The sequence below is a fragment of the Callorhinchus milii genome, unplaced genomic scaffold, assembly GCF_018977255.1.
Source record: "Callorhinchus milii isolate IMCB2004 unplaced genomic scaffold, IMCB_Cmil_1.0 Scaffold8, whole genome shotgun sequence".
NCBI classification, from domain to species: Eukaryota; Metazoa; Chordata; class Chondrichthyes; order Chimaeriformes; family Callorhinchidae; genus Callorhinchus; species Callorhinchus milii.
The window spans coordinates 17,266,550-17,284,829 of NW_024704749.1; the positions used below are offsets into that span (position 1 = coordinate 17,266,550).

The 18,280-nt window shown below is 40.7% G+C and overlaps 1 protein-coding gene across 2 annotated transcripts in view; it reads left to right on the forward strand.

Moving 5' to 3' along the window:
* Positions 1-4,989: 4,989 nt before the first annotated feature.
* fam102ab (family with sequence similarity 102 member Ab) overlaps positions 4,990-18,280 on the forward strand; it is a 54,669-nt gene continuing 41,378 nt past the window's right edge. For both annotated transcript variants that reach the window (XM_042337834.1, XM_042337835.1), the window contains exon 1: positions 4,990-5,182. In XM_042337834.1, coding sequence (XP_042193768.1) covers positions 5,037-5,182 — 146 coding nt within the window. In that variant the 5' untranslated portion in view covers positions 4,990-5,036. The remainder of the gene's footprint in view (positions 5,183-18,280) is intronic.

An 18,280-nucleotide genomic window follows, 5' to 3' on the forward strand; every position in this document is an offset into this window, starting at 1 on the left:
CCTGAGTTCAATTCCAGGCAGAGGGCGAAACCTTGGGCAAGTTTCCTTACTCCACACAGAGCCTAATAATAATCCCTCCAAAACCAAAAATAATAATAAATTGGTCATTTCCAATCTACGACTGTTTGTGGGACATTGCTGTGCGCAATTGGCTGCCGCGTTCACCCACAAATATACAGTCAATTCACTTTACAGTGTGTTCTGTGAAGCTCTTTGGGACATCCTCCCGACGTGAAAAGCGCTATATCAAATGCGAGGATTATTATTATTATTATTTGATTTTGCCTCCAGGTGGCACTGTCTGTTTGCTTTTAGAACATGTTCCTACTGTAACAATGGCAGAGTTGCTTTTCTTACTTTCCTGTTTTTGTTAGTTTTTCAAAGTCACTATTCACCGTGTCCTACTCAATCGCGTTCCTCGTCTCCTCTTGTGAAGGTGCTAAATAAGTTTAGAGGGCAGTTCCATGATAGCCAGCAGCCCTCTAATGATACATTGCACTAAAAATCATTCTTTACGTCTGAGCCTCGTGAATGAAGGCTATTTGGGAAGTGGTGGTGGTGGGGGAGAGAGAGAAGTTAACAGCACAGCCAGTTTGGCTCAGCGGCAGGACTTGGAAGGGTAAACCAGTCACTGAGGGCAGGGAATCATCTCACTCAGTTCTTGTTAACCCTGCAAGGCAAAGCTCTAACAGGTAGGGTAGTCCTAGCTGCACACGCAGCAGGAAAGTTTGCCAGACAGTGCTGCCAAACTATGTATTTTTAGCTGATTACACTACAGCAGCACCCCAACACACAATCTGGGGTTCCCAAGCCTTGGCTCTTGCCAAGCTGCCAAGTTTCCAGAATTAGGTAAGCATGTTGATGGGTTTCTGCATGTGTCATATACCCGGCTGAACACAAAAAAGAGAGAAGTTAACACAGCCAAGTCCAGTCTGATATTCATATATAGACTTTGTAATATAGACTTTCTGGCTAGAGGTATTTAACTGTTATTTTCAGTTCTTCTTCCCAATGTCCCAAAGCCAGGGGCCACAAAGGGGTTCAGCACTAGTGGATGGCTTAACTAACTCCAACTAAGCTTGGATATGTGTTGCGTATGCAACAACAACAACTTGCATTTATATAGTGCCCCTCACGCAGGGAAGTGTCCCAGAGCGCTTGCAATTGGACATCGAGTGAGATGAGGTGGAAGCTTTGTGCTGGGGAAAATTCAGCTAAAACTTCCAACCTTCCCAATCAGTGGAAAATGAGAAAAAACATACTAACTGCCAGAGATCTCCCCACTCAATGACACGTTGCCTGCCTTATGAAGGGTTGAAACTGGTTTTGTTCACACCTGTGTTTCACTTATTGATACCAAACATTGGAACTGGAGCAAATCCTGTACTGAGAGAAAGCTATGTGGAGCAGGATTATCAAAGACAACCTTGCATTTAAACAGTGACCTCCACATAGGAAAACATCTGAGCATTTTACAGTGATGGGCTTGGATACTAGGCAGGGTGGGGGGGGGGGAAGAGAGAGATGACCATTGGACCACTCAAGAAGACGCAACAAATTGAATTATATAGCACCTTCGTAGTCTTCCCAACGTGAATCTGGTAATATTTAGGTGAGATTTGAAGAAAGATAGAGTTCCAGAGGTTAGGGGTATTGAATGTGAAAACTTAGCCGTGGGGGTGGAAGGACATGCAGTAAACTTGAGTTAACTAAGCAGAGGGGGATTAGCAGAGGAATGAGTAGTAGGAGATCAAAGGAGGTGGAGGGAGGAGGTTCTAGCTGTGAAAGGACTTATAGGTGAGGATTTGAAGCTTCAAATCGACCCTCTGGGAGATGAGAAACATTGGAGCCTGATGAGAATGGAGTTTTCGATAAATTCGATGAGACCATTGGTAGTTGGTGCAACAGTACCCCAGAAAGTATCTGTACATACAGCTGAGAGGATAAAATTGGGGATGAAAGGTTAATAAAACCATCACTCCCCCAACTGTTTATAACACAAGTATTATGTACAAACTGTGATTAGAGCTTAGAATAAGAAACAAAGTGAAACGTCTCTTCCTAACATAGTTACATGTTCTTATTGTGTGGAAGATTATCAGTAAGCTTCTAATGATAAACATTACCAAGTAAAATTAAAGAAATGTACAGGCCTTTAAAACATCCTATAATTAATGATGTTGCAAGCCTTTTCTATATTTAATTCTAAATACAGTATATTCCCAAAATAAACATGATTGCAGATCAAATGAGCTTCCCATTGTATTTAATTGCTGAGCTCCAGTCATGTGAAGGTTATACTTGTTTATCTAAAGATGAATCAGAAACCAAAGCAGAAACCCATCTGTGTGTGAGAGAGGCTCGAAGTGCAGGCTGCTGTCAGACAAGGGCTTGTGCAACAAAATATGACCACACAGTTCACAAGTGGATTCAAATATAATCAATTACATCATCTCTTTTCCCCTCCCCCTTCATGGCTCAATTTATAAAGCGGCATTGAGACCTCCGGGTCCATCATTTGCCAATTTGTTTAAAATGTATAGGTGTTCCCTAATGGAACCCTGTTGCATAATGAAAATGGAATGAAAATATTGACAGATTCCATAGAGGCAAGAAAGATCATAAATTGAATCCCTGGTCTTTGCTCAGTTTGTTGATGTCCATGTGGTGCAATATGAGGGACAGGAAGGGGAAACTGAGCGAGGAGCTCTCCGGGGCTGAGGAATGAAATTGTTGGTTGCTGCAATTACAAAATACCAAGAGATTTTGCAAAGCAAAATACCACAAACCTGAGAGGAAAGAATTCAACACTTCATGACCGTTGAAATTGCATTCATCACAGAGCTCAGCCACATAAACTACAATCCAACAAAGAAAAGCTACAACATTCCACCTTCAGAACATTGTCGGTACATTCACTGATTAAAAAAGACGTTACTTATCAAACCCATGAATCTATTTTGCTTTTTTTTTAGTCAACCGGGTATCTGACACATGGAAACTCTTTCAAACTATCCTTTCAAACTAACCTATAGTGAGTTTATCTGAACCAGAGTTCAATCTCTCCCAGATAGCACAACCTCAGTTCTTAGAATTGACCATTACATCATATGGATTGCAATAATATGAAAGTTTTTGTGCAAAAATGTGCAGTGTTCATATATGCAGGTCTCTTCAAACTCGATGCAAAGAACTCTCATCCTTCAGGTTGTGCACAATCCAACACCAGTTAAAAATAGCTGATCACTTTTTCTCCAAAAGATTATAAATAGCTATCTGCAGTGGAGGAGATGGGCTAAATGGCCTTTTCCTTTAATTTCTATGATTTGTGACTCAAACCCATCTTCTTGTTTAATTTGTTTAATGGTGTTTGGATATGATGAACAATGAGTCATCACTCCTATCTCCTTTAATATGGTAAGTTCCATGTCATCTATGCTTTCCACTTTTACTTTCGATAAGAGTACCTTGTATTTATCTGAGGCCTCTTAGGTTATTCCCAATTGACGATCCGGTTAAACAGGTTGAAGAGTACGAGCACTATATTCTTAACGCTCGCTCGTTCCAATTTCGGGAGCACTAATCAATCGTCCTGTTCCGAAACGGCATTTATTGCGAATGCAAATGGAACTTAAAAAGCCGCGCGCGTAAGAAGGGCGGAGAGAGTTTCTCGCAGCGTCCCCGGACATCAGCCCCCCCACCGCCACCCCACCGCCACCAGATAAAACCGGTCACTCATGTCATGGCTGTTTGTGGGACACGGCGTGGGGCAATATTGGCTGCCGCGCGTGCCGACAAATACGCAGTCACTACACGTTACACCCAAACGCTTTGAGGCATTTTGACCACACGGCGATAAGGCCAAGTGCATAAAAATGTGAGGGTTATTATAACAACGTAACAGCCAATTGCACTGCACGACCCCTGTTCCTCCTTATCCCGGTTCAGCCAATGGCAATGAACCCGGTTCAAAAAGAAAACAGCCAATCAGAGCGGGAACCGAGAGCAGCCAATCGCTGCACTTGGGCCGAGTCGGCGTCACGACCCTCGCCAATCACAGGCGCGGGCTCACCGCCGGCTCGGCCAATCAGCAGCAGCGGGTTGAATCCCGCCCCGCCCGCCGGGCGGGCCAATGGGGTATCGCGGTGGGTGTGATGGACAGCCGGAGCGGAGGCGGACCAACTAACTCTGCGTCGGGCTTTGCAGCCGGAGGAGCGCTCGCCCCTTCCCCGCCTCCGCGCTCCTTTGCTGACAGCGGTCGCTTTCTCCCCCCCCCCTTCACCCACCCACTCAGGAACCGCGCCGGGGGTGGGCGGACGGGCGACAAGCGCTCGCTCAGGAAGAGGGACCGCGACGCGACACGACACCTTTCCCCGGCACCTCAAGACGGTGCGCGGCCTCGGGGTGGGGGGGGTAGGGAGGGGAGAAAGGGCTATAAACGCCGCTGCCGCCCCGCTCCGCTCTTACGGGACTGACCAGGCTCCGATGAGGACGGTACGATGCTCTGCTGCGGCTCCGGCTCCTTCACCGATTCCGCCGGGATCCTCGAGGTGGCCCGAGGAAGACTAACGTGGGCGAGGCGCCGGCCACTGTACCCCCGAACCTGACTTGCATTCCCTCCTCGAGCCGGGGGGGCATCGTCCTCCTTCCTCCTCCTCCTCGTCGTCGTCGTCGTCCTTCTCCTCCTCCGGGTCTCGGTTGACGGTTGGGGAGCTCGTGCCGTTTGAAAAGCGTCGCGCGACGCCCGGGCACTGACTGACTCTCTCTCGCGCGCGCGCGCGCCTTCCCTCCCGTTTCGCTCGCGCTGGACTGACTACCTCGAGCCGCCGCTTCTCGCTGCTGCTGCTGCTGAAGAAGAAGAAGGAAGAAGAAGAAGGAAGAAGAAGAAGAAGAAAAAAAGAAAGAAAATAAAAGCGCCCGGTGATTTTTTTTGGGGGGGGTTCAAACTCCTTCCACCACCACCACCCTCTCCCCCCCACCCCTCCCCTCCAGCCCAACCGACACCCCCTTTTCTCTCCTCACCCCCATCACCACCGATGGCGTTCATCATGAAGAAGAAGAAATTTAAATTCCAGATCATCTTCAGCCTGGAGGAGCTGACGGCCGTCCCCTTTGTCAACGGGGTGCTGTTCTGCAAGATTCGCCTTCTGGACGGAGGGGATTTCACTCAACTCTCGTCCAGGTATTGGGAGACTTCTCTTCTTCACTCTCTTTCCCTCTCTGCCCCCCACCCCCCCCCCCCCCCCCCCCCACACACACACACACACTCCCTGCACTGTTTTACATCTGGACTTCAGGGGAAGGAGGGTTGTTGGGGTTATGGGGGGGAGTGGGGGGGGCAAGGGTGGGGGGTGATGGTTGATAGCTGTTGTAATACCCACTTGGTTATAGTAGTATCACCAGTTGTTGCTGTTGTTGTTAGGAGCAGTAATAATAATAATAATAATAATAATCCCTGCATTATAACATTAACAACTCCCCCCTCCCCCCCCCCCCCCCCCCCGCCCTCTCCAAAAAAAAAAGGGAATTTTGAACAGGTACTTGAAAAGGCAAAATATATATATTTTTTTGCAAGGCTACGGGGAAAGAAAGAGCGGGGCGCGGGTCTGATTTGAACGCCCCGGGACACTACCCCTCGTGAAGAGCGCTGTTTAAAAATACGAGCTGTTGATGTTGATGATGATGATGATGATTGGGAAGCTCTTCCAAAGAGCGGCACGATGGACCGAATGGCCTCCTTCTGTGCTGCCGTGGTCTATGATATGATACAGCGTCTTCTCACGTCGTTGAGCGCTTCACAGAGTATACTGTGAAGTGAATTGACTTTTTTTTTGTGTGTGGGTTTACTGGGGGCAAAACGGGTCATATCAAAGACATGTTCACTTCTATTTTAACTTGCTATGCAGTCACCGAAGAGAGCAATTCAGTGGGGGGGGTTAAATTAAAAGTTTTGGTTTTTTTTTAAAAAAAAGAAAGATTTGTTTGGGAGGGATAGCTGATCTGAGCAGCAAGAGCCAAACATTTTCTCAGATTTGCTTGATTTTAGCCAGAGCAACAGTGGAGCCACTACAATTGGTTGCAGCATCCCTAGATTAGAGGGAAAGATCAGCCAAGGTCCCTCCCTCACTCTTGCTTGTTTATCCAGCCTTTCTTGAAGAGGACGCAATGCTCCCTTGGTGCACTTACTTGCATTATTTAAACCTTTAACGCTTAAGACGTTATCAGATTATTGAAATTTTAAGGATTTGAATCCTACATTTTAGGATTATTTAAAATCTTATGGATGTTTAGGATGTTATCTGAACCTTTTAATCAGATTGTTACCTGGAATGCTCCAGGTGCTCATCATTCTCTTCCCTACGTATTCATGTACATTCAGGTAGAAGGAGAAAATTTTGATGTAGAAATGGTCTACTTAAACTCGGTTTATTACCTGATCAATAACTGCAAGGTAAGAGGGGGAAAAAATGGATGATATTCAGTAGAATATCAATGTTCCTGAGAATTCTTAAAAGTAATAGTAAAGAATGGTAGATAAACATGGGCTCTAATACAAAATAAACCCCTGTGGGCTAAGAGCGTCACTGCCTTTCTGAAGTGACCACAGGTCACGAAATGTGGTAAATTATAGCAGCAGATTGTCATCTGTAGAATGTACCTGCTCTTGCTGTGGTTGCAAACTACATTTCTGCTCAAAAAAGAAAGCACGTAATATTTTCATATTGTGCGTACATACTTGTTAATTGTATTAAAGGTCCTTGTTTTGCATCAGATCATGGGTAGGCTGTTTGGCCTATTGAGCTACTTCTTCATTTTGGGAGCAGGGAATGTAAATCTCACAAGAACATCATTGTTAACAGGGTTTGACAGCTCTTGCAATGCAAAATGAGCTGTATTAGAGAGGTGAAGTGACTTCACCCCACTTATCTCTTCTGCTAATCTTGGGAGTTTGAGCTCAGCCCTCTGCATGCAGCAAGCTATGGATTATAACCTCAAGACATGCTGAAGCATTGCCAGGATCTGGGGATGTTATTTTGCTGCAGAGACCCAATTTATTTCTTGTTGATGCTCAACAGACCACAAAGATAGATTGGAGGCAACACTAATAACCACATGTTTAGGGATCTGTTTTGTTTTCTACCTTGATGCTGGAGTTAAGATATTGCATTTTCTCCTTCGATGAAGGAGTTCATTCTCTCTTACCTTGTTTGAGAGAATAGATATTGCATGTCTCAACTCATGCCATCTCCAGTCTTCTGGTTGGAAGTGCCTGATAGCATCTGAACTGAATAATTGCTTTGTCGTTAAGTTCCGTCTCTTGCAGGTGTTTTAGCTTCCCAACAGTTTTGATGGATTTGCTGTTTGAGAAATTAGGAGTGCAATTTTGCTTCCTTCCTCTTGTAGCCCAGTATATGACCCAATACATAGAACAAATTGCTCCACTATGGCAACTTTTTTTTATTTTTCATGGATTTGTTTTCCTGAGCATATGGCTTGCTTTGCCAAGTGAGGGACCTGGGTTTGATTTCCGGCAGAGCGAAACCTTGTGCCAAGTTTCCTTACTTCACGTGCCTGATAATAATCTCTCAAGAAAAAAAAAAATAATAATTTGGTCACTCAATTCACGACTCTTTATGGGACACTGCAGTGCGCAATTGGCTGCCGCGTTTTGCCCATGAATATACAGTATATTCTGCGAAGCGCTTTGAGATGTCTAAAAGACACGAAAAGTGCTACATCAAATGCAAGGATTATTATTATTTGATTCTGATTGGTTTGAATTTGTTCATAGAAAAAGCAGTGGTGGTGACTAATAAAGGGATATGCCACAGAACTTCAGAAAGTTGCAAGTGAACACAGGCCAACACCTACATTTTTTTATGCTAGTCATTACCTTATTCTTTCTGTTGTGACACATCGGTCACTGCGGTAGTTCTTCCAAAGAAAAGCATTGTTGAGACATGTTAAATTGTCTTGTGTAATAAATTTTATTCATGCAATTTGCAAACCAATTTGAATTGAAGTCCTCCCTGATTTGTACAGGTTCAATATTAGCTTGGACTTTCACTCATCTCCTAAAATGTACAGTTCTGAAACTTGAACTGCCCAGCTAGTGAACCATATGGGTCCATAGATGTGTTTTCCAAGGAGGTCTGCTTTAAGTATAACCATTTAAAAATAGTTTATTCACCAAGAACAATTATACATGCACTCCATCAGGCTCAGTGAGACTTGTCCTGTTGTAGAGTAAAGGTTATTTCTGGAGCTACTGGTATCCCACTCGCAAGTGGGAGGAAAAGGTAGCAGCAGATTTGTAATTTCCCTGGGTGTTAATTTTGGGGTAATATTTGGTATTTTCAGTTGATAACTTAATGTTGATAACATAATTTAATGTAATGTTCATTTCAATAGTTAGTGAAGGTATCACTAGCATTAGTCTTATCAGGTTGTAATTTTAGATCAATTCCAGTTAAATCACAAGTTTATCCTCAATTGTTACCTGGCTATGAAGAATATTGTTACTGATAAAATATTGAGCAGAGGTCTTGCCTGATGGTTTGAAATGTCTCAATTGTGCATTGAAAGGAGGAAATATAATTATCCTTCAGGATTGTCTAATCCTGCTGTACTGATTACATTAATTGGATTATAAATGATAATTTAAACCTTTCAGAATTTAGTGTTGAAAATTTTAGAACATTTTCTATGGAATTTGGGTAGTGGCATTATGTTTTAGAAACTACAAAGGATTATTGAAATGATTAATAGAACAGAATGGACAATCCTGTGCAGACGTGTTCTGTCTGGGTGAAAGATTAAAGAATTATCGTATAAAAGGAGGATTACTAAATGGTGTCAAATTTTAACCATTTAAACCCAATTCACCAATCTCCTGTTTTCATTGCAGCAGTTTGTGAACTTGGTTGAATTTCTGTTGTGTTTGCTTTTTTCACATTTTTCTAATGGTCTTTTTGGTGTTTGAATTGTGTTTATATTATGGAATATTCAAAATTTTATGAATGGTACAAAATAAGAAAATCGGCATGTCTGAATATAGATTAATGCTAGACTAGATTTGTAGATCTTTATGGATATATATATACTTTAATTTTATTTGTAGTTTGCTTTCTGTTAAATTGAGTTATCTGCCATTGGGCAACATTCATTTTAAGGGTTTGACATGTTGAAATGTGCAGTTTGGCACAATTACCTGATGGCTGCAGCAATAGAACATCTGATTTATATTCACAGTCATTAGTTTCAGCTGTTGTTTGTGTGAATGCACTTTGCATATATCTTACTGGAATGGTGCATGAAGAGCTTCATCTTGCAGAGGAAGAAAATTTGGCCGCATTACTCTTACACAAATGTGGAAACAGAAGCGAGGGCACAATGATCAAGTGTAAAATCGAATCTTTCTTAATACTTATTAGTACACAAACAGGTTAGTAATGAGGAACAATGGTGCCTTTCATTAAGCAACTGATACTGATGCATGTGAGTCTCCTCTCCTACTGTACTGTTGTTAGTGCTGCTCTGTTAAACAATCAGCCTGTTTTTTCTTCAACTTGTTTACAAGTGAAAATGTAAACTCTGTAATTATTTCTCTGGGGCAGATCTGAGCCGTTGGAGTATTGGCTGGCTGCTTCCTTGAAGCAAAATATTTGAATAATGATGCACTTTAATTGACATTGATGGTTGAATATGAAACATTGAAATTTTGTCACTTGACTGTGTAATTTATTTTAATTTTTAATTAATTGAACTTGAAATGGAAAGTTAGTCTGCTATTGCACTGGATGTGCCATTTAAATGTAGGCAAGTGAACAGTATTGTGTTTTAGCCCTTTTACTGCCTGACCCAGTTTCCCAACAGTACCAAATGATGGGTTTGCGTGATGTCAGGTCTTTCGTTCCTGTTAATGTAGAGAGGTGAATAGTGCATTGTTGATTTAGCTTCAATTTATCCTGACAAAGTATATGTGATGTGGAAGCAGAAAGTACCACTAAATTCTTTAGCTGCTTTCTTCAATGTGTCTGTCTTTCTCTTTATTAGGGAGCACTCACCCCCTGTTTAGATATCTGCCTTCCATGGTCGCAGTCTGTTTGTAAACTGAAAAGAAGCCTGCACTTTATGTAGCAGACCATTTCAATCAGTCGATGCTGCTATAACGTTGGCCAATAAAAGATGATTATCAGCAATGAAGGATTTGTTCCCTTCTTGGATTGGAATGTTCTGCTGTTACCAAAGTTTTACACAATCCAGTGACCTAGTTAACCTCAATCACTTAGTGGCATTGCATTAGAACAGTGATATTAATCTGAAGCTTTTTTTAAAAAAGATTGTTCATGATTGTTCTATTCATTTACAGTCTACACAAGTGTTGCAAGAAGCTCAGTGGAGACTGCTTTAGAGTTGCTTTAGAATACAAATAAACCACAGTCACTCTATTTTAAATCCTGTGAAATGCTTTGAGCTGTTTCACCAATATAAGTTGCTATTTCAAATGCAAGGCTTATTTAATAGCTTTCAATGACCAATTCATGTGTAATATAGGATGTTTCTCCTCTTTTACTCAGAAAAATAACTCGGCAAGTGGAGATTTTGAAAGCTTCTGATCAGAATGGAAGAATGTTTGTTCTAACAAGAAAATAATTCTGGATGGAATTGAGCATTACAATTAATGCTCAATTCCATTGAGCATTAATTATAATGCTCCTTGAAGCAAAATATTGAATTAAAAAAAATTCCACCTCTTGTCAATTAGCTACCTGTTAATGTGGTCCTCTGGGACTTCCACGAGTAGGTGGGATGCAGAGAATTCTCTGTTTGGTTTGGATACTCTTAAGCATGGTGATAGTTTTCCACATGTCTCAGACACCCGGCTGAGCAAAAACAAAGTCCTCAGAGCTCACCACTGCGAGGTTGGAGCCTGCCAAAGAGAGTTTTGCTTTGGGTTGCTGCAGTCCAGAAAAGGGGAAAGTTGGACACTCTTGATAATTCAACCGTGTATATCAATCAGTATGTTTACTGAACTTGCAAATCAAGTGTATATAAGAATATAAGAAATGCTGGACGAAGAAAGAACAAGGTCCATCTAGTTCGGCATCCACCTTCCTGGTGGTCACATGCACATATTGCCCAAACTACTTATTTATATAAGCCCAAATGCTTATTTAAATAGCATTTGCCTAACAAAACTATGGCAAGCATCTTTATTCCAAACCTTCTGTTCTTTTTGTAGCATTTTTTAAAAAAAGTTAAGTGATGGTAATTTTAAATGACCTGAAAAGGACTTTTTTTTAAAAAAAAGGTTTAACATGTATTTACTGTTTTTGCAGTGTCTAGTAATATTAGAACATTATGGGATCAGTTATCTTATCTCACAGAACAGCAGGTGCATAATGAAGATAAACAAATCTGAAGGAAGTGAGACCAGCTTTCTGCTTTATAGATTTTCCATATTTGTTTTGTTAAAAGTAGATTTCTAAATGCTTTGAGTTCCACATTTAAATTAATTTGCTTTCACTTTGTGTGTATTCTTAAAATGATTTTTATTGCTGTCTGTTTGTTTTATACAAAGCCTCTTCTCAGCACAGAGGAAATGGGATCTCGGAGAATCTGGCCTGAACTTTGATTATGTTTGCTCTGAGCTTCTGGATGCTAAAGATTTAATTCAGCAATGCATTTATTATCAGTACAGTGCATATAGTGATTACAACAAACAATAGCAACACTGGTTTTATCAATAACTCCAAAAACAAGTGGTTTTGCTCTTTCTTCACTTTGCCTCCTCTAGTAATTTCTCCTCCTCTCTGTGCTTCATCCCATCCTCTCCTTTTCCTTATCTACATGCTCCCCATTAGTAGCGGCCTCAGCGCACACTTTTAGGTGTTCATGTATGACACCCACCTCCACCCTTGACTCTAGTCTGACAGACATCAGCCTGTCAGACATCAAGTTATGGATGAGGTTCAACTTTTTTTCAATTAAATGTCAACTAAACCAAATAAATAAATAAAGGTACGGTATCAAAAGTCCATTTGGAATGTTCTTTTGCATTTCTAGATTAGAAACCTTATATAATAATAGACATTCTGTTTTCTCTGAATGTTCTGAAGTGATGGTACCATTTGCTTCACCAACCAAATATAGAATCTAGGCTGGGGAAAGGAGAGAATACTCTTATCTCTTTCCCGCCACCATCCCCCACCCGCATGTAATTCATTGGTGCTCCAGTGCACTGTCACATTAACTCCCAGTTCTCTCATGATCAGATTTTGCTCACCCATCTTGTGCGTGCCTTTGCCTCGTATTTTTTGTTGTATTTTTAATCACTGGAGTCTTGGTTTATGATTCGCTTGAGGGTAACTGTAAACTAAAAGTATCTGAAGCAAAACTGTTTTTGAAGGATTAATACGACAGTATATAAAACACAAAATAATGCAGATGCTGGAAATCTGAAACAAAAACAGAAGTCACTGGGAACACTCAGCAGATCAGGCAGCAACTATGGAGAAAGGAAAGCGAGTTAACGTTTCAGGTCCACGACCCTTCATCAGAACGCTTTAGTCCCACCATTCTTTCCTTTCTCCATAGATGCTGCCTGACCTGCTGAGTGTTCCCAGAAACTTCTGTTTTTGTTTTAATATTACAGTATATCTGAGACAATTACAACATGACTGGTCTTTTAATCTGCTTCATGTAAAAGGACTAGTGTTATTGATGTTAACTTTTTTTAAAAGTAAAATTGTGACTCACGGCACTGGTAAATAACAAAGTGGGTCTTAGTCATTGTCACGAGACGAAAGAATAAATCTGGATTTTCTCAGAAGTCCCAAAGCTGCTGAGCCTTTCCTGAAGCTTGAATTGCTGAATTAGCACCAAAGCATCAACGCCACCCAAGTTGTTCAGCTGTGATTGAATAGATTGGGAATAAATCCAGCAAAAAACAGAATTAACTACAGTGTAATTTTCAAAAAAAGACTCATGGTACGTAGTTCTGCAGGGATGGTAAATGTCACATTTGGGAAGTGTACACCAGTTTCATCTCGTAAAGTGAGAACAACAACTTGCTTTGAAGTTCTGCTTTCTTACTCATCTGTAAAACCTTTTACAACTGGGTCTATTTCTATGACCCATGATTTTGCTATGAGAATGCTCTGGACCAGATTTTCAAAACTACCTTTTCCGGTGCATCAAAGATGCAGCTGATTTATTTCTGCGTTTAAAATATCTTTCTCTGTCATACAAATGTGCCATTTTACACGCTGTAGGACATTTGTGTGCTGACAGTATTTTTAAACCACACGTCTATTGAAATTCTGGATATCTTTATTCTTGCACTATATTTTCAGAACTAGCTGCAAAACTAACAACTCATAGAAGCAGAGAAATTTACAGCACAGAAGAAGCCCATTCAGCCCACCGTGTCTGTGCTAGTTTAAAGAGCATTCCTTTTAGTCCCATTTACATGCCCCATATCTAGTTTGAAAGCATATTCGGATTCTGCCTCAACTGCTGCGACTCACAGGGCAAGTCATATCTTAAAATTACTAAGGCTTCGTCAGTGTGTAGACACACAGTGGTGTTCCATTCCATCCAGAACATTACAGTCCCCAGTTTGATCCACTGTGTTGAGTTAGGTGCACTCAGCTAAGGTTGTCCGGGATCCATACAATTAGTCTCCAAGTACTAAAAAGGTGAAAATTCAGCCAGAGCTCCTACATCAAGTTGGCAGAAGATTGGCCTTGGCTGTCGGTTCACAGTGGTTAACGATAAAGTGAATGCTGCAATCTAAGCAATTGACTGACTGGGAGTTAAATCTAGGCTGAATGGGAGGAAATTCATTATTTTAAACTATTATCTGTAGAGGCAGAGGTAGCGTCCCTTTAATGTGTTTTTATTTGCTAGCTTAGTCTGGTTGAGTAGTTTATACATTAGCTAATAGTTTTCTACCTATAGTCTTGCTTGAGACTTTGTCATATGACCAAGTACTCTGGAGAAACTCCTGGCAGTGATTAACCAGATTTTCCTTTCTGACATGCATTCTGTAAGATTTATGGGAGGGTGGGGGAGAGAAGAGACCTCTTTCAAATTAAGAGTATGAAACGTGGCACAATTAAATGATTTCATTCACGAAAAGAACTGATGCAAGGGTGGAATTTTTCTTGGAAATTTAGTATCTTGTGCATTGCCAAATTAAATCAAACCACATCCGTTTAGTGGTGACTTTTTTTTTAAATAATCTGAAAGAGTGGAGGTGAAACCATTTTAAGTTTTTTTTTAAAAAGGAATATATTGCCAAGGGTTTGTTTAGGATGATTCTCTGCTTTTATAAAGTGGTGGGGGGAAAAGATGAGAGATATGTGTGAGATGGCTGAAGGTGCAGTCACGTGTATTACACACACGCGTGTGTGGAGTATTGCTTTAGCTGGCTTTTGTAAGTGTACTGTGATTTAGATGTCTTACCTCGTAACCACAGTACACATCTAATATGCAATTTTAAAGATGTTTTTTCAGTTTCCTGATGCATGTCAGCGAATGATTGAAAGTTCTCTCTTCCCTCCACCATATTGCACATCTCTTTTCCCAATGTATTATCTTCAACCAAGTTTATATATTCGTGGAGTCCTATAGCTCAGTGGTTAGAGCACTTCCCTCGCACTCGAGAGACCTGGGTTTGATTCCCGGCAGAGTGAAAGGTTGGGCAAGTTTCCTTACTCCACACGCCTCTGTTTACCTAGCAGTAAGTAGGAACCCAGTTGTTAGTTGATTGACGGATCACTTTTCCAGGGGGGAATAATTTCTTCAAAAAATAAACAATTTGGTCACTCAATCCACGACTGTTTGTGGGATACTGCTGTGCGCAGTTTCACCCACAAAATATACAGTCAACTTACTTTACAGTATATTCTGTGAAGCATTTGTGAGATGTCTCGAAGACGTGATAAGGCACTATATCAAATGCAAAGATTATTATTATTTGTTTCCTTGAACAAACTTGTTTTTCAATATGGATGAATGCAGCAGAATTATTCCTTGTGTAACACGGCTCTATTGAGATGATGCCATAATAACCAGGGCAGCTTAACTCTTATCTACTCACACAGATTCTACTGCTGAGCCTGGATTATGATGCTGGATTGTCTTATATCATTATCCAGTCCCATGGTGCACAAGATTTAGAGATTTTAACCGGTTTACCACAGACTGTTTAGTGTTTGTTTAAGATAGCTCAGACTCACATAGTTTCATGGCTCCATCAATATCTATCAATGGTTATTCATACTGTGCGAATGATTACTGTACGTAGAGGACCATTTGATCACCCTAACAAAAGTTTGATGCTATATTTAGTCGCTTGCACACGTTCAGGAGATCAAACTCATTTATATTTCTTTCTGCCTTGTTTGGTATCTGAATAACTCATTTTCCAATTGTCACAAATTAGTTTGAATTTGGATTGATTCCTGCATTATAGGCAATTTGTTTGGTATTATCTGTGTAAAGATTGAATAATATGATTTGCTCTTACTATACCCTTTCATTTAAAATATGAGAAATACTTCAATTCCATTTATTCATAGTTAAGAAACCAGATTCATTTGTTTGTTAATGAACAGGTGTAGTTTCAGTTCCGAGTTCAAAGATTGAAAGATTAGCAGATGGTGGAGCCATTGTGGTCCTGTCAGAAGCTTACAATTCACCCTGAAAAATTGTATGCCACATGGATATTTATATTTGTAAGTATGCAATTTCAATGTTGTAGTCCTAGTCACTTCCATTACATTAAAATTCTGATGCAAGGAAATCTTTCTCACCAGAGAAGTCATCTGGTGATTGGGACTTGGGCGTACCAGGCAGCTGATGCCAGTTCCTGCCTCTTCTTTTAAAAGTCCATACAAAGCAAGATGCATCATCTTGTATGCATCTTGAATTGGACAAAAGGTTGGTGCTCTGCAGTGCTTTGTACAGCGTTACTGCTGCGACTGGGACTATTGTTTCAGCAGAGGATGGAGAAATGATACACAATGACATTGCAAACAGTTCTTCTTTGTTTTTATAAGGCCTCAATGTGCTTCTCTTATGAAAGGAATGTTTTTCTGTTGCCAGTGATGCAGTGATTATGAATGTTACTGTGAGCTTCAGGGCACTGGACAATAAATACAGTAAATAGGCAAGTTTACGCAGACTGAGAATGTTACTTCCTTTGCTTACTGAAAGATTCTAGCAATTGAATGGATGGTTTAATTGGGAGATTAAAGGGCTGAGTTGTACGTGCAGATTATTTTTTGTCATCGCCAATTTTCTTCCTTTACCTCCCCACCTAAAAGGGGTTTTGCCTTTATAAAACAAACTTCCAATGGGGCACAAGTCCCTGAGATCTGCTACCTCAGCACCGACCAGGATTGAACCTGGAACAATTCAATGATTGAGTATGAGAAATCCTGCCAATATGGTAATCTAGGCTATAATGCTATGATTAATCCACATTTTTGATCTGGAGTCCAGTATCTAATCCATGGAGCTGTAAATCTGAATCGTGATTGAATTATTAAAGCATTTTGGGGCCAGAAAACAACTAATCTTAAATTGAAATTCCAAGAAATATTAACTTGTTACTGTGACTACTAGTCAGTATCATGGTTTAATTTTTTGTTGCAAGTGCAATTATTAATTCCTTTGGGTTAAGGTATAGCTTTCACACAAAGTTGCATGTAATAACAGTATCAAAGCAAACATTCCTCCTTTGCTTGATGGTTAGTCATTTTTAGCCAAAGGCAAAAAGGCATGCTTTTTTAAAAAAAATATGAAAGTTACAGGGAAGTGGTTAATATTCTGCATTGGAATGTTTGAGAACAGTCGAGAACGTAGTTGAAGTTTGGATGAAAGTGCAGTTTGGCGTGGGGGATGGGTGGGAGTGATGCGATTGCGTTACATTGAAGGGGAATTTTATTGGGAAATACAGAATACTGACGTTAACTGGATCATTGATTGTTTATTGTGGTTTGGCTCAGCAGTGGCTGCAGTACTGGAAGAATGTATCACAGCTGACTATGACTGAGTGGGGCTTAGGAACGTCTGCATTTAACTGCAAAGGCTGCTTTAAAATGATCAAAATCTCATTGGCTTTGCTCAATTAGCCAGTCCTAATGTGTAGAAACTGGTATTATGTTTTGCTAGTTATTTGCCCGTGGATGGGGGTGAATATCAAAATGAAGCTTGAATCTATCCTGGTTTGGCATAGGATCATTTCCTTTTCATATTAATTAGGACATACTGAGGCCAGCTATGTCCTTGCTGAGATCTAACTCAGCAAAGACTTCCTCATCTTCATGCTCCTTCTTGGTGATGTCATCCGCACACTTCACATGTATGTGCAACTTTTACATGTATGTCAATGACACTCAAATCTACTTTTCTATTGACTCCAGTTCCACTGATGTTCTGCTACTTGTCAGTTAGACCCTTAAGGCCTGAATGAGCCAGAACATCCTCTAACTTCAAATGGATAAGACAGAATCCATCCTCCCCAATATTATAATAAGAAATGGTACAATGAAGCCACAGATGACAATCATCACGAGCTGTGTCCCAACATGATTTCGTTCATTGTTTCTTGGCACCACTAATGAGGTCACCATCAATTGTTCACGTAGTATTTTTAACCCCATTTTATAAAACGCACTGCAACTTGATCTTTAGATATTATTCTGAAATGTAAAGCTTAGAATGTAAAGCCTAATATAGGGTGGGGGGGAAGGAAACAACGTGGAGGGGGGGACAAGAATTCTTAGAGATGCTTTTAATTTGTTAAAACATCTGACAAAATTTGCAATCTGTATGTATGGCTGGTGTCTCTGGGGTGTGGGGAGCTGCTACTTGGTTAATTCGTATTTAACTTTTATTTTCCAGTCTTAAATGCATTTTAAAAATAAGTACAAGGCCAGCATAGAGTTGCAGAGCAGCTGCTAAAGTACCGTGCGTTCTGATTGCAGAAGATAAGAGTACTGTACGAGTTTTAACTTGTTCATAAAACTGGTGGTGGTGGGGGAGGGAGGAGGAACATAATCTCTTATTTATTGATAGTTCTACAAATCATTCATATGAAGTGAAGAACCCTGATCTGCTGAAGTATGAACCTCCTAAAATGGTAACTTTTTTTTGAACAACTCATTGTGTACACTGCTGATGCATGCCAAGAATTGCACTCATTTTCTTTGGTGCTTTTTGACTAGGTGAAATATTTTGTCCAATCACTGAAATGTTCTAACAA